This window comes from Girardinichthys multiradiatus, chromosome 20, assembly GCF_021462225.1.
Source record: "Girardinichthys multiradiatus isolate DD_20200921_A chromosome 20, DD_fGirMul_XY1, whole genome shotgun sequence".
NCBI classification, from domain to species: Eukaryota; Metazoa; Chordata; class Actinopteri; order Cyprinodontiformes; family Goodeidae; genus Girardinichthys; species Girardinichthys multiradiatus.
The window spans coordinates 39,906,574-39,921,325 of record NC_061812.1 but is presented as its reverse complement, the minus strand read 5'-3'; the positions used below and the strand labels follow the sequence as shown (position 1 = coordinate 39,921,325).

The window sequence follows — 14,752 nt, the reverse complement described above, 5'->3', positions numbered from 1 at the left end:
TTTCTTTCTTTCTCTTTCTTTCTTTCTCTTTATCTTTCTTTTTTTCTTTATCTTTCTTTCTTTCTTTATTTTTCTTTCTTTATTTTTTTTCTTTCTTTCTTTCTTTTTCTTTCTTTCTTTTTTTCTTTCTTTCTTTTTTCTTTCTCTTTCTTTCTTTCTTTCTTTCTCTTTCTTTCTTTCTTTTTTTTTCTTTTTTTCTTTATTTTCTTTCTTTCTTTATTTTTCTTTCTTTTTTTTCTTTCTTTCTTTCTTTCTTTCGCGCTGCATGCTGGGTGTTGGTGGTGATGGTGAGGCTGCACGTGGTGAGTCTGACAGAGTGGAAGAGTTGTCTCTAACAGTTTTTCTGACCTTTTATTTTTTTTATGTGTTGTTTTTTTTTTATATATATCCTTTATTTTGTACTGATTCTAAGTCTCGGAGTTGTTGGGGTTTTTTTTAGCGCTTGTAGCGCTGTTTGTTTGCGGGGATGGCGTCTTTAGGGGCGCCGCCCCTCTCTTTAAGGAATGGGATTCGGATTCAACCTGACCCGTCAATCTCAGTTGAGACAGTTCTCCTGGCTGTAGGAGATATTGTCGGTCACATCAATTTAATTTATGCTTCAAGAATGAATAAGGGAGTAGTGGTTTTTTTGAAAGAAGAACGCTTTGTTACTCAGTTGATTGTTAGCGGGGTGACAATAGGCGGAGAATACCTGCAGGTGTCCCCGCTTGCAGTGCCCTCCACCCGTGTGATTGTTTCGGGTGTGCCGCCCTTCATTCCGAATAACTTGCTGGAGAAAGAACTCCAACGTTTTGGAAAACTTGCTAGCGGTTTCAAAACTGTGGGTTTGGGATGTAAGGATGATAAATTAAAACATGTCCAATCTTTTAGGAGACAGGTGTTTATGTTTCTAAACTCTGCTTCACAAACGCTGGAAGTGTCTTTCAGAGTTAAATACGAGGAAGGATCTTATATGGTTTACGCGAGCACCGGAAACATGAAATGTTTTGAGTGTGGGGATATCGGACATAAACAAGCCGCTTGTCCGCACAAAAACCCGACAAGACAGGTTGAGGTAAATCCAAATGGAGAAGCGTCGCTGGCTGCTGGTGTTCCTCCGGCTGCGGAGGGGGCGGTGCCTCCCGTGTCAACTGTCTCTGAGGCTGGGGAGGGAAGCAGCGATCTGGTTATACAGCCTGTTAAGAATGACCTTGAGAAAATTGGTATCGTTGTTCCAAAAGATTCCCTAATCTGTGGCAATTTTGATTTAGAAACAGATCCTACAGCTAACTCGAACCCTGGTGCTGCCGAGGCAGCGGTGCTGCCCGCAGGTGAGGGTGTAGCGGCCCAGCCTGCAGCTGAAGACGAACAGGTAGAAAATATGGAGTATGACAGTGATTCAGACAGTATTTCAATAGCAGATTCCCAAACATCCAGTGTTGATTTGTACACTTTGGATGAAATCAATGTTTTCCTTGATGAAACTTTTGGAAAACATGTTAAAGTTCTTGATTATTTTCCTGATGCGGAAACATTTATCAAGAGCGCTCTCATGGTACAGAAAATAGTAGATTTTAAAATGTTAGATGAAAAGAAAAGGTTCCGGTTAAAAAAGCACATGACAAATGTCCGGAAACAGTATTTAGCAAATAAAGGAAAAGGTTCAAAACGGTTAAAAATATAGAAATGAGACTGATTATAATACACTGGGTGGTCTTATTTTTGCTGTTTCTGTCTGTTTTCCCTCTCTGTTTCTCCTGTATGAATAATATCAGGGTGGGATCATTAAACATCAATGGTGGGAGGGATCCACAGAAAAGGATGGTTAGTTTAGAGCTGATTTTTCAAAAGAAGCTTGATGTGTTTTTACAAGAGACACATACAGATCATGAAAATGAGGTAGAGTGGGGTATGAGTTGGAAAGGGAAATATTTTTTGTCTCATGGGACCAGGTCATCTGCTGGTGTAGCAATTTTATTTTCACCAAGACTGGATGCTAACATAATTTCCTGTATTGAGTTAATCCCAGGCAGGGTCCTGGGGATTAAAGTGGAGATAGAAAGTTTCTCTTTTTGCTTTATTAATATTTATGCACCAAATCAGGGGAATAACAGGATGAAGACTTTTGAGAAAATATACAGTTTTTTGCAGCAGTCTAATCAAAATGAGTGTATTGTGATGGGTGGGGATTGGAACTGCACAATTCATTTTACAATAGATAGAACAGGAGAAGAACCTCATTTTCCATCATCTGCTAAATTGGCTCAGGTGATATCAGAGCTTAATTTGGTTGATGCTTGGAGGATTAAACATCCGCAAGCTAAACAATATACATGGGTAAAAATGAAAGAGGGGACAGTGAGTGGAGCCAGGTTGGACAGATTTTATATTTCAGAAATTCATAGAAATAGACTATCCAACTGCCTAATTTATCCAGTTGGTTTTTCTGACCATCATTTAGTTTGTATGGATTTCCTTTTTTCAACTACTACTAGATGCAGATCTTATTGGCATTTCAATATAAAACTACTTCAAGACAGTTTTTTTTGCCAAAGTTTTAGTAATTTTTGGCAGATATGGAAGGCAAGAAAATCAGGTTTTACATCCTTAACTGACTGGTGGGAGGTTGGAAAGGCTCAGATAAGAGTTTTTTGTCAACAATACACAAGCCATTCTACAATTAAAATTAAAAATGTGATTCAGAATTTAGAAATTGAAATAACACAGTTAGAAAATGATGTAGTTACAGAAATGGCTAATAATGAACAGCTTAAACATAAGAAAGATCAGTTAAGTTGTTTCTTGCATGAAAGAGCTAAAGGGGCTTTAGTTCGGTCAAGGTTTGCTACCGTTAAGGATATGGATGCCCCTACATCCTTCTTTTTTCATTTGGAGAGAAATGTCAGCCAGACAAAGCAGATGATGTGTCTTCGGCTTCCAGATGGAACTCTGACCACTGATCCCACCATCATGAAGGAGCATGCAGTGACTTTCTATAGTGACCTTTTTAGACAGCAGGCCTGTAACAGCAGCTGTGTGGATGCTCTACTGGATGGTCTTCCTCAACTTTCGGCTGCAGATCAGGCAATTCTGGATGCTGAAGTTTCATTGGAAGAACTGACTGCTGCTGTTGGACAAATGGCTCCTGGCAAGACTCCAGGTCTAGATGGTTTGCCTGCAGATTTTTATAAACATTTTTGGAGGCTGTTGGGAGAGGACTTGTGGGAAGTGCTCAAGGAGTGCACCTTGACAGGTATCTTGCCACCATCCTGCCGGAAAGCTGTTCTTTCCTTACTTCCAAAAAAAGGAGACTTGACTTTGTTGAAAAACTGAAGATCTGTTGCCCTCCTTTGTGTGGATTATAAATTATTTTCTAAAGTGCTTTCGAATAGGTTGAAGAACATTCTTGAATTTATCATACACAGAGATCAGTCATATTGTGTACCTGACAGATCTATCATGGATAATCTTTTTCTTTTAAGAGATTTGTTTGACATTTGTAAACTTTATGAAATTGATGTTGGTATTATTTCTTTAGATCAGCCTTTGATAGGGTTGATTATTGTTTTCTTTTTTCAACATTAAGAGCGTTTGGATTTGGTGATGGGTTTATTTCTTTGTTGGGTTTATTGTATAATGAAGTGTTTTGTGTTATTAAAGTTGGGGGAGGATTAAGCTGTCCAGTTAAAGTTCAGAGAGGTATTACACAAGGATGTCCCATATCGGGACAGTTGTATTCTATTGCAGTTGAACCTCTTTTACACAAACTGCGCTCTACTCTAACTGGTGTAATTCTCCCAGGTTTGTCAAATTATACAAGTTTAGTGGTTTCTGCTTATGCTGATGATATAAACATTTTTATAAAAAATCAGAATGATGTAATGGATCTTCAACATTGTTTGGAACTTTATGAAAAAGCTTCTTCAGCTAAAGTGAACTGGGAAAAAAGCTCTGCCTTAAAAATTGGTCCATGGACTAATAATAATCTCCCTAAATCACCAGATAATATTCATTGGGTTAACCAAGGTTTAAAATTCTTGGGTGTTTTTTTGGGGACGGATACCTTTTTAGGAAAAAATTGGGAGGGTTTAATGGAGAGAGTGTGTGCCAGATTATCCAAATGGAAATGGCTGCTGCCTCAGCTGTCTTACAGGGGAAGGGTTTTGGTAGTTAATAACTTGGTTGCTTCGGCCCTCTGGCATAAACTGACAGTGTTAACACCACCATTATCTCTCATACAACATCTCCAAAGGACTCTAGTGGATTTTTTCTGGTCTGGACGACATTGGGTGAGAGCTGCAGCCCTGTACCTACCGGTAGAAGAGGGAGGACAAGGACTCATAGATATAACCTCACGGATCACGGCTTTCAGGCTTCAGACAGCGCAGAAACTGTTATATGGTGTTGGATTACCATGGCTGGATACTGCACGTCTTCTTCTGAGGAAAGCAGGGCGTATTGGATATGATAAACATCTCTTTTTGCTACGACAAAGATCCTTGGACTTGACTGGTCTTACTCCTTTTTATCAATCGGTATTAAATGCTTGGCTGATTCTCACCTTTGAGAGGAAGACTGATGCAACGCCAGGGATGTGGGTTTTTGAAGAACCTCTGTTTGAAAATAATTTCATTTTGTCACAGTTGTTTTCATCTGTTACTTTAAGATCTAAGATTAGAGAAGCAGGCTGTGTGAAGCTGGGTCATCTGATGAAGTTGTCTGTGTCCAGTCTCACTGAGAGTCTTGATGTGCGATCTAACAGATTTGTGTTAAGACTGAAAGAGGAAACCTGCGCTTCTCTGCCAGACTCCATCAGAGGTTTTGTTGCTAATAGTACTTTATTTGACCAATGGGATGATGAGTATGAGTATGTGTTTCCTTCCCTGATTGTCTCTCCTGCAGTGGACCAATGGCAGGATGAGCCAGGAAAACTGATGTCTCTACAGCATGCACCACTAGGCTGTTTTGAAGGCTTGGGGAAGAAAGTCTTGTACAATATCTGCGTGAAGGTTCTAAATTTACGGTTTCTGGCAGAGGTGAGGGTGTCAAAGTGGACTGGTTTTTTTGACACCAGCTCGACCCCAAGAGGCTGTTGGCGGTCCCTATACAAACCCCTATTGAGAAACGGGTGGGTGACCTCCAATGGAGGATTGTGCATGGGGCCATAGCTACAAACAGGTATTTGGCACACCTTAATCCTGACATTAGTGTTGCCTGTCCTTATTGTTTGCAGGAGGAAACTTTGTATCATATTTTTGTTGAATGTTCAAGATTGAATCCTCTTTTTGTTCTCTTGAATCATTTGTTTGGTGGGTTTGGTGTACAGTTTTCTAACTGTATTTTTATTTATGGTCCACGGTATTGTGCAAGAAAGAAAGCTATTTACATACTTTTAAATTTTATTTCTGGGATGGCAAAATTAGCAATATGGATATCAAGAAAGAACAAAATTAATGGACATCAAACGGAAGACGTTTGTGTTTTATTTAAGCGACTAGTAGTTGCTCGTGTTCGTGTGGAATTTGAATTTTTTAAGTTGACAAAGAACATAGCTGTCTTTGTAAATAAGTGGGGTATTAATGATGTTTTGTGTTCAGTGGATGATGCATCTTTAGTTTTTGCTTTTTGATTTTTTTTATTTAGAATGTTTTTTTGTTTTATGGATTATTATTTTGTGTTTTTTTATTGATGGTTAGAGTGTGAAATACAGTGTGAAATAAAGGTATTTTTAAACTCAAACTCTTTCTTTCTTTTTCTTTATTTCTTTCTTTTTTTCTTTTGCTTTTTTTCTTTTTCTTTCTTTCTTTCTTTGTTTTTTTCTTTTTCTTTCTTTCTTTTTTTCTTTCTTTGTTTTTCTTTCTTTCTTTCTTTCTTTCAAGAAATTCTGTCGCAAATTTAATGTGACCTTGTGTATTTAAAAATTGGCTTAAAAGAACTGAGCAATAAGGAAATTCGAGTCTGAGAAAGGATGTATGGTTTAACAAACGGCAACCCATCAATGATCTTGTTCCAACATTACTCCTCCTGATTCTGCTGTTTCCTGAAAAGACCAACTCAACATTTGATTCACCCCAGAAAGGTTCCCAATGATTGCCCTGAACCTAGTTATTTCTTTTATACAAGTGTGACCTCACATAAGCAATTTTCTTCTTTCTTTCTGCCTTTAGGGCCTAAGGGCAGCTGACAACGACCCCACCGCCCCTCCTTACGACTCCCTGCTGGTGTTCGACTATGAGGGCAGTGGTTCGACCGCTGGCTCTGTCAGCTCACTCAACTCCACCAGCTCAGGAGACCAGGACTACGACTACCTCAACGACTGGGGTCCTCGCTTCAAGAAGCTGGCAGACCTCTATGGTGGAGGAGAGGACAACTGAGAGCGGAGCGCGGGCGGTGCGGGGCCAGGGGCTGTGGCATGGGTCAGGAGAGGTGGGAAAGGTTTAAAGGATGTAACACACAGGCAGCGTCTGACAACATGGAGAGGCCGTGGAAGAGACTTGAGAGGAACGGATCCTTTCCACGGGCTGCAGTAGTTGGCTGAGCCCGCAGACATGATATCTGCTGAAATGCAACTGTATTCTGGCTTTATGGTTTTAGTGCCGAGTTTGTAGTGTAACATTTTGAGTTTTTTTTTTATTTCTGTTCGCTCGCCACGCTGGACCTGGATTCCTCTGGAGACGAATCAAGGCAGCCGCGAGACACACGAGTAGTGAATTTGTGCTTTGATTGATTGTTAATACAAAACTATCTCCTGCTTTAGTCTCACACTGAAGAGAATGTTTTTTATTTGGGGGGGAGGGAGGGAGGGGGAGGGGCGCTCACTGACTCTCTTTAACTCTGTCAACTTGAATTTCCTTAGAACAGAAGCACTGTCATTTTATAAAGTGCCTTTTGTGGTGTGTTTTTGTATCAGACTCCTGCTATCTCAGGATTGGTTGCTGTTCGTGCAGTACAGGGGGGACGCGTTCCGACGTTTCCCCGTCGCCCCTCCTGTGCTCCTCAGACCATCCCTGTCCTTCTCTTTTCTCCTCGCCCATTCGCAGACATGCAAACAGCCCCGGCAGCCTATCCCAGGAGGGGAGGACTCAACCCAGGGTGCACTGTCGGATATCATAACCCACTGTATTAGGGAGTTGGTGAGGGAGGGTTGGACCACCCTCTTCTCCAAGAGTTTGCTCAGTTCACTAACATCCCTTGTCCACACAGCAACATTTTTATACACGTCGGGGTTTTATAATTTATTGGAGAATGCTTGCCTTTCTTCTATGGACTCATGAGGTTTAGGAACCTTTGTGTTGAGACGCTTGCCTGCCCCTTGTATGCTTTTGTGTTGCTAACTCCATGGTGTAAAGCTTAACATAGGCATGATTCAAGTAGTCCGAGATTGTTAATTGAGGGGAACTCAAATGACTCGGAACAAAGACGTCTGAGAAAGATTCCTCTGGTCGCCTTGAACATTCTTGGGGTTTTTTTCTGGTTTTTTTTAGGCCAACAAAAATATTAAAAAGTGCATGATTTATTTTATTTGTTTTTTTCTTCAAATGTTTTACTCAAAGCACTTGTTACTCTGTGGTGAGAATGTGAAAATAGTCAGCAGAAACTATATAAATATACTCTGTATAAACACACTGAGAAAATAAAATACTGTAAAATACATATTTTTCAAGTATTAATGACATATAGCAGGGGAAATAAGTATACAAACTGGTCAATATTTTGTCAGTAAATACATTTATACTAGCCCATGGCATGAAATTCATTCCCGATGTTGGTAACTATCCAAGTAATTTAAACATACAAAGAAATCAAAATAAATTTAAGTTTTTAGAAAACAACCCTGCTCTGTATTCCAATATTTATATCTGCTGGTTTATTCCTAATTGAAGAAGTATAAAAAGATTTCTTATTACCAAGCTATCACACAAGCATGCCATGATGGCTGAAAGCAAAGAGCTCTTTCGAAACCTTCACAACTTAATGGATGTAAATATACTAATGGGTGTGGTTATGGACTTATTTCTGAACTTATGATTGTTCTGGTGGGTAACGTCAGGGGCATTTCTGGAAATGGCAAGAATATAATTTTCATCATAAACCAGTCATAACCAGGAGTAAAAAAAATATCAGAAAAGTTGTCCACAAGCCAAGCACTACTCCAAGATACCTTAAAATGATCTGGAATTAGCAGGTGAAGTTATGACTGCAGAAAATGACAAGCAACACTCTCAAGAACAATGGCTTCCATGCACACCTAATGCGCAAGACTCCACTGATGAAGAAAAGGCATGTTCAAGCCCTTTTAAAATTTGCTGCAGAACATTTGGAAAAGCCCTTAGAATATACTCTAGTCAGATGGGAGTGAAATTATAATCTTTGGTTGCCACTCCAACACACGTTTTGATGAGGAATGGCACTGCATTTCACCCCAAAAACACCACATCAGAAGTGAGGTTTTGAGCCGGAAACATCATGATATGAGGGTGTCTTATAGCTTGTGGTATTTGATAAGAGTCTGAAGACAAAACAAGGGTGGATTTTATAAGCAAGGCAATGATCCTAGAACCAGCCATGAAAACGCTCAAAGGGTTTCAGAGAGAGAAAATGGTCCAGTCACTTTGTTGACTGGTGGAAAATGGCTGGGTAAGTCAGTCGATTTGAATCCAATTAAAAATCTATGGAAAGACTAGAAGATTAGAGCAAAGAAGGCCTTCAAACAGTTGAAGACAGTTTGTGTGGATAATGGGTCAAAATCACACCTGGGCGATGATTGCGATTATTTCCTCCATACAGAACATGTCTTAAAGCATTTGTAACCAACAAAGACTGTTTTATACTACTGATTAATTTCAGTAGCACCTTGAATTTTTCTGTTTTATTCCATTTTACGACAATTAACTTAAAAATTCGACTTGCTAAATTTCTTTGTATGTGTTGATTACTTGAGGTACTTTAATTTAAATAGGCTGATTAGAAATATATTTACTGATAAGAAATTCGATATGTTATACAATACTTATATTCTCTGCTGTAAAGGTTGCTGCTCTCCCTCTCGAGCTACTTAGTGGGCTTTGGTGGCCCGTTCATTTGTAAAAATGTGGATCTGCTGTTAAAACGCAATTTTTTCAAGATGCTTGCTTTTAAATTTTCTGCTTCAGTTCTGCTAACTTTTTTTCATTTCACATCTTTTCTATATGAAACATGCCCTATCGTCTGCCTCTGACAGATGCACTCCCTCGGTCGGCTTCTTGCCTTGGGACGACTCATTAGCCATGCCTGCTGATATTATATTATTCAAGGTACTGGAGTTCTTTTATTTATTCATCTTGATACTGGATGTGTGCTTCAGGAAATAAACAACACATGTTTTGAAAATGTGCCATCTTTTTTTTTATATATATATATATTCCCTCCATGCATCACCTTCAGGGTGCATGCTGAATTATGTATAATGGCCTTGTTTATTCGACATTGGTCATTTCTAATAGTGTTGCTCAAAGCTTAGAATTCCTATGAGCCTATACAATCTTGTTTTGATACAGTTCTTTATCCCTCTCCTCTTGCAGCGCCAGCCACATTATTGACACGCCTGGTAAAGATGTGGAAAGTTAATCTTGTAAGGCAGTAGCAGAATCTCACACTTAAAAAAGAAATATGCAAACTTTAATTTGGATAACTATATTCAGTAGGCAAAAGAAATTCCACGTTTAGAAATAATGGTTTTTAATAAGATTTAGGCACCCCGTTGCTTACTTTCTGAATTTCCGCACATGCACACTGCAGTGGTTGGCAGAATCTAGCAGATTAATGTGAAATCAGCACAAACAAATGTAAAAATATCACATTTAGAAAGCCGTTGTGTTTAAAAATATTGTCTGGATGGATTCAAACCCAAGTAAGTGTTAGGAACATGTGCTCAGCAAAGATTTTGTATCAGACATTTTATTATTTCCTCTCTCCACGTCTTCATACACTTTGTAAACAGACATGTAACCGGATGTTAGAATTGTTTTTCATGGAAGGCACGTTTCCATGACTTTGATCTCGAAGTGTATATAACCAGCTTCATGAACCAAGGATGCCAGCATGGATGCTAGTATGAATGATTTTCCAACACAGTGCACGGCAGCTGTAAAGCTCAGTAAGATGGTCTGCAGAGTTTTTACTGTTAATGAATTTCATGAGAAGCAGAGTTTTAATATTGCAGCGACCCAAAAATATTTGAAGCTACACCATCACCTTCCTGAACTTATATAAGCTATTTATAGCTTTAGCAACCAGGACTTGTGATTGCTCCCACTGGAAAACATTGAAATGATATCAGATTATCCCAGTCATTTCTCAGAATCTTCTGTAACTTCCTGATGTCTGTTTTATTCCATCTTGTTTTTTATTCCTCGTCACCCACAGATTTCGAAGGTGTTTCAAGCTTTCAAAACTTTAGAAAGTTTTCCTTTTGGTTTATTCACAACATTTTCACAACCTTATTATATTTCAGAAGTTCAGTGTAAATTTAACCCAAAAAAGTAAACACATGCACTATTCCAAGTAGGAGGACATAAAAATGACACATATCTACTGTATTTCCAAAGGTATTTGCTCACCCATCCGATTCATGGAATTCAGGCGTTCCCATTACTTCCATGACAAACATTTGTGAAAGAACGGGTCACTCTCAGGAGCTCAATAAATTCCAGTGTGGTACTGGTTTAGGATGCCATCTTTGTAAGTTCTGATGAAATTTCCCTCTACTAAATATTCCAGAGTCAACTGTGAGTGCTTTTATAACAAAGCTGAGTAGGTTACTCTTCCATAAAGTGGTTAGCTAAACCACAGAGGGGGGATCAGCAGATGCTGAGGTGCATACTGTACAGAGGTCATAAAGTTTCTGTAGAGACAGTACCTACAGATCTCCAAACTTCATGTGGCCTTCAGATTAGCTCAGGAACAGCACATACGGAATGGCTTTCCATGGCCAAGCACCTTGAGCCAACCCTGTCATAACCAACTGCAATGCAAAGCATCTGACTTAAGGGTGTAAAACATGCCGCCACTGGACTTTAAAGCAGTGAAAACATGTTCTCAGTACTGAGGGATCATGCCTCTCTGCCTGGAATTCCAATGGACGAGTCTGGGTTAGGTAGTTGCCAGGAGAATGGGACTTACCTGACTCCATGGTGTCAAATGTAAAGTTTAGTGCAGAAGAGGTTATGATTTGGGCTGTTTTTTAGGAATTGGGCTCAGACTCTTAGTTCCAGTGAAAGAGGCTCTTAAACCTTTGGACAATTTCATGCTCCCAAATTTGTGAGAACAGTTTGGGGATAGTCCCTTTCTGTCATGTCCATATAGTCATAAATAAGTGAGCTTGGTATTGAGGAACTTGACTCTCCTACACAGAACCCTGACCTCAACCTGACAGAAAACCCCTTTGTCATAACTTAGAGAGTGGACTGGGAGCAAGGACTTCTTGTCCAACATCAATGTCACTAATGCACTCCTGGAAGAAGGCTCAAATGTTACCATAAACACTCACCTAAACCTTGTGGAACGCCGTCCCTGAAATGTTGTGGCTCTTATTGCTGCAAAGGGTGGCACAACAACATATTAAACGCTATGGATTAAGAGTGGAAGATCCCCCGGGTTTATAATGTGTGGGATTGCAGATGAGCAATTACTTTTGGCAGTTTGGTGTACTGTAAAGATTTGACAGGACTTGATAATCAACAAAATACACATGGCAGGATAAGAACCAATGTAACTTAATTTAAAATATTATTCAGTTACATTTAATTTTATAAGATTTATTTGGGAAAGTAATACCTGTGGCACCAGTGATTAAAACAAGATTATTTTTAATCTTATGTTGCTTCAATAGAAGATGGATTTATTTGAAAGGTTTTAACACATCCGGTGCTGACTCAAATAAAAAGGAAACTTTTGTTGCATTTTAAAGAAATTACCAGCTTAAAAGTCGTAACTCACAACTTGTACCTTCTTTTTATTTTCCATTGTCTAATAATGTGTTTAAAAGTGGAACAGAAGTATGCTCTTAATCTGTGACTCCTTTGTTTGGATGTAGCTTCATTTTCTAATAAAACACCTTTATTGGTGCTTTTACTGCATCACTGAGAGAGGGCCGGTGGAGCACTGCAGGCATGCGGGTCATGAAGTGTGTTTGTGTCCGTTCCTGTGATTTCAATTAGTCAGCTGAAACTCCCAAAAAGCCCACTGGGGACTTAAAGGGATTTAATCCTCTCCGGATGTGTGTCTATCAATTAGCCACACCATTAATCCCCACGGCGTAATCTCATTAGATAGAACGCCTTTAATGAGACACCCGGCGAGAAAGCAGGAGAGGAAGGCAGGAAGACGGAGAGAGGGAGAAAAATGAGGCTATGATGCAGGTAGGCCATGTGGAGAGGTGATTAGTGGAATGTGGGAGAGGGTCAGCAGAGGCAGGGAGAACCGAGCACAGCAGGAGCAATGCATAACATTTAGAGAGTGCTTTGGAGAAAAAGCTCACATAGAGGAAGGGAACAGAGAGATATTTCTCTGTCCACTGTGGGCGGGAATTAAAGACCTAAGCAACGGAAAGGGTAAAAAGAAAAGGTGTGAACAGAACTGAATGAAAAAAACCTGCAATTGTTAATGAGAGGTGATTTAATTCCCTGAGTGTCCGAGTAATGACTAATAAACCTAACTTAACCTTTATGGTTATAAAATAATGAACTCTTCTGCAGGATCGTGGACCCGTGTTAATAGGAGCGCCATCAGTGGAGGTGGGACCCACTGCTCGGAAATGATAATCAAACCGTTGAGAAGTCCTCTCAGTTATAAGCTGTCAGCAGAAAAGAATATTAAGTTCAAGGACGGGCTCTTTGATAGGCTTAAGTGACATTTCTTTTCCTCATGGCAGAGAGGAAACTAAAGTTTCCCTCCTCTTCTTGATAGAAGACATATAATGACAAAAAGCTTTGCTGGAGGCTTGCAGCCAGCGCCTTGTGTGATGTAAATAAAGTTCTCTTCTTCAAACATGCCCTAGTCTGGCTTCTTTTTCCATTTTCTCTTCATACCGCTCCTGAGTCTCCTGGGCTGATCCAGGGAACAGTTCAATTTGAAAAACACCACAGTTGTGATGTTGGCTGGGACGCTGGCTACGTGATCAACTGTTGGTGGTTTTAGTGTTTATGTTGTTATTGCACAGAAGAACAAGCCTGGACAGACAGGCTCTGCAGGCTGTTTTTTTTTTTTTCTTTCTGCTGACACTGCTCTCAGCCTTCTGCTATTTCAGGAGTCTGTCTACAATAAGATCAAAGCACCAGAATGGATTTCATGTTCCTCCTGTAGAAAATATCTGCTGCCTGACAAATAGTTATTTATGATGTGGATACCTGATGCAGTGGAGATAATCTGCTCCCAAAACATCACTTAGGCTATCAAATCCTTTTCCACATTTTAACACGTTAAAACCACAAAGTGTATTGTATTTTATTGGGATCTTATGTGACAAGTTTTGCCTCTTTTTGAAGTGAAAAGGAAAATGATACATGGTTTTTAGGTTTCTTCACAAATAAAAATAAAAAAAAGACTGTGCCAAGCTTTTGTATTTACTACCCTTTCCTCTGATATCCCTAGTGAAACCCAGTGTCCACAGGTCCATTGATTAGTAAACAGTCCTCGTGTGTATTTAAATAAATTTAGCTTTTCTCTAAAGGCCCCAGAGGTTTGTTAGGAAACATTAGTGAACAAATAGCATCGTGAAGACCAAGGAGCAGGCAGATCTGAAAGAAAGTTGAGGAGATGTTTAAGGGTTAGTTTACACAATAATATCCCAAGCTTTCAACTACTGTTCAGTCATTCATCTGAAAATGGAAAAAGTGCAGCACACCTGTAAACGTAGCAACACATAGCAATCCATCTAAACTGACAGAGCAGGGATGCTCTCATGGTTCAAGAGAAGCAGGCAAGAGACCCTTGGTAACTCTGGCTGCTTAGATCTGCAGCTCAGGGGATGAGAATAACTGTTAATTGTGTTCTCCTCAAATGTGACATTAATGGATGAGTGGCAAAAAGAGAAAGCAGGAAGAAAACATTCTATCTCAACAGAGAAATGTGTCAATAGCAGCATCATGCTTTGAGGATGTTTTTCTTAAAACATGGTCAGGGAAGCTGCTCTGGGCAATTCTGGAAGAAAACCTTTAGAAACTGCAAAAGATTTGATACTGGAGCAGAGGTTCACCTTCCAGCAGGACAACAACCCTACATATACAGTCAGAACTACAATGGAACGGTTTAGATCAAAGCATGGTTCAGTCAAAATGTAGAAACTAAATCCAATATAGAATCTGTGGCAGACCCTGAAAGCTAAGGTTCATCAATGATCTCCAACCAATCTGACTGAATGTGAGGTAAATCGCAGATGTGCAAAAATGTCCATCTCCAGATTTGTAAAGCTGGCAGACTTTACAAAGACTTTTAGCTGTAATACTTAATACTGGATAGATCTGCAGTAACTATTCGCCAAAGTGCTACTTTGTGTTTGTCTGCTACTGAAAACCCAGACAAGATACATTATATAATACGTGATCCTACAAGGCAGAAGCCAACTTGGGAGACACATTTGTCAAATATCATTTCTAAACATTTATGGTGTGTTTTTATAAAAATATTGTCAATAACTTTTTATTGTTGACTGACACAAACTCAGCCCATTGTGTCAGCAGCACTTTATAAACTGTCTTGCACAACCTCCTCAGGTTCTCACCCAAATAATTTTTTC

The 14,752-nt window shown here is 39.5% G+C and overlaps 1 protein-coding gene across 3 annotated transcripts in view; it reads left to right on the top strand.

Moving 5' to 3' along the window:
* The window catches only part of cdh4 (cadherin 4, type 1, R-cadherin (retinal)), a 437,670-nt gene extending 428,322 nt beyond the window's left edge, over positions 1-9,348 (top strand). For all 3 annotated transcript variants that reach the window (XM_047348247.1, XM_047348246.1, XM_047348245.1), the window contains one exon: positions 6,147-9,348. In XM_047348247.1, the coding sequence (XP_047204203.1) occupies positions 6,147-6,353 (207 nt within the window). In that variant the 3' untranslated portion in view covers positions 6,354-9,348. The remainder of the gene's footprint in view (positions 1-6,146) is intronic.
* Positions 9,349-14,752: the final 5,404 nt, after the last annotated feature.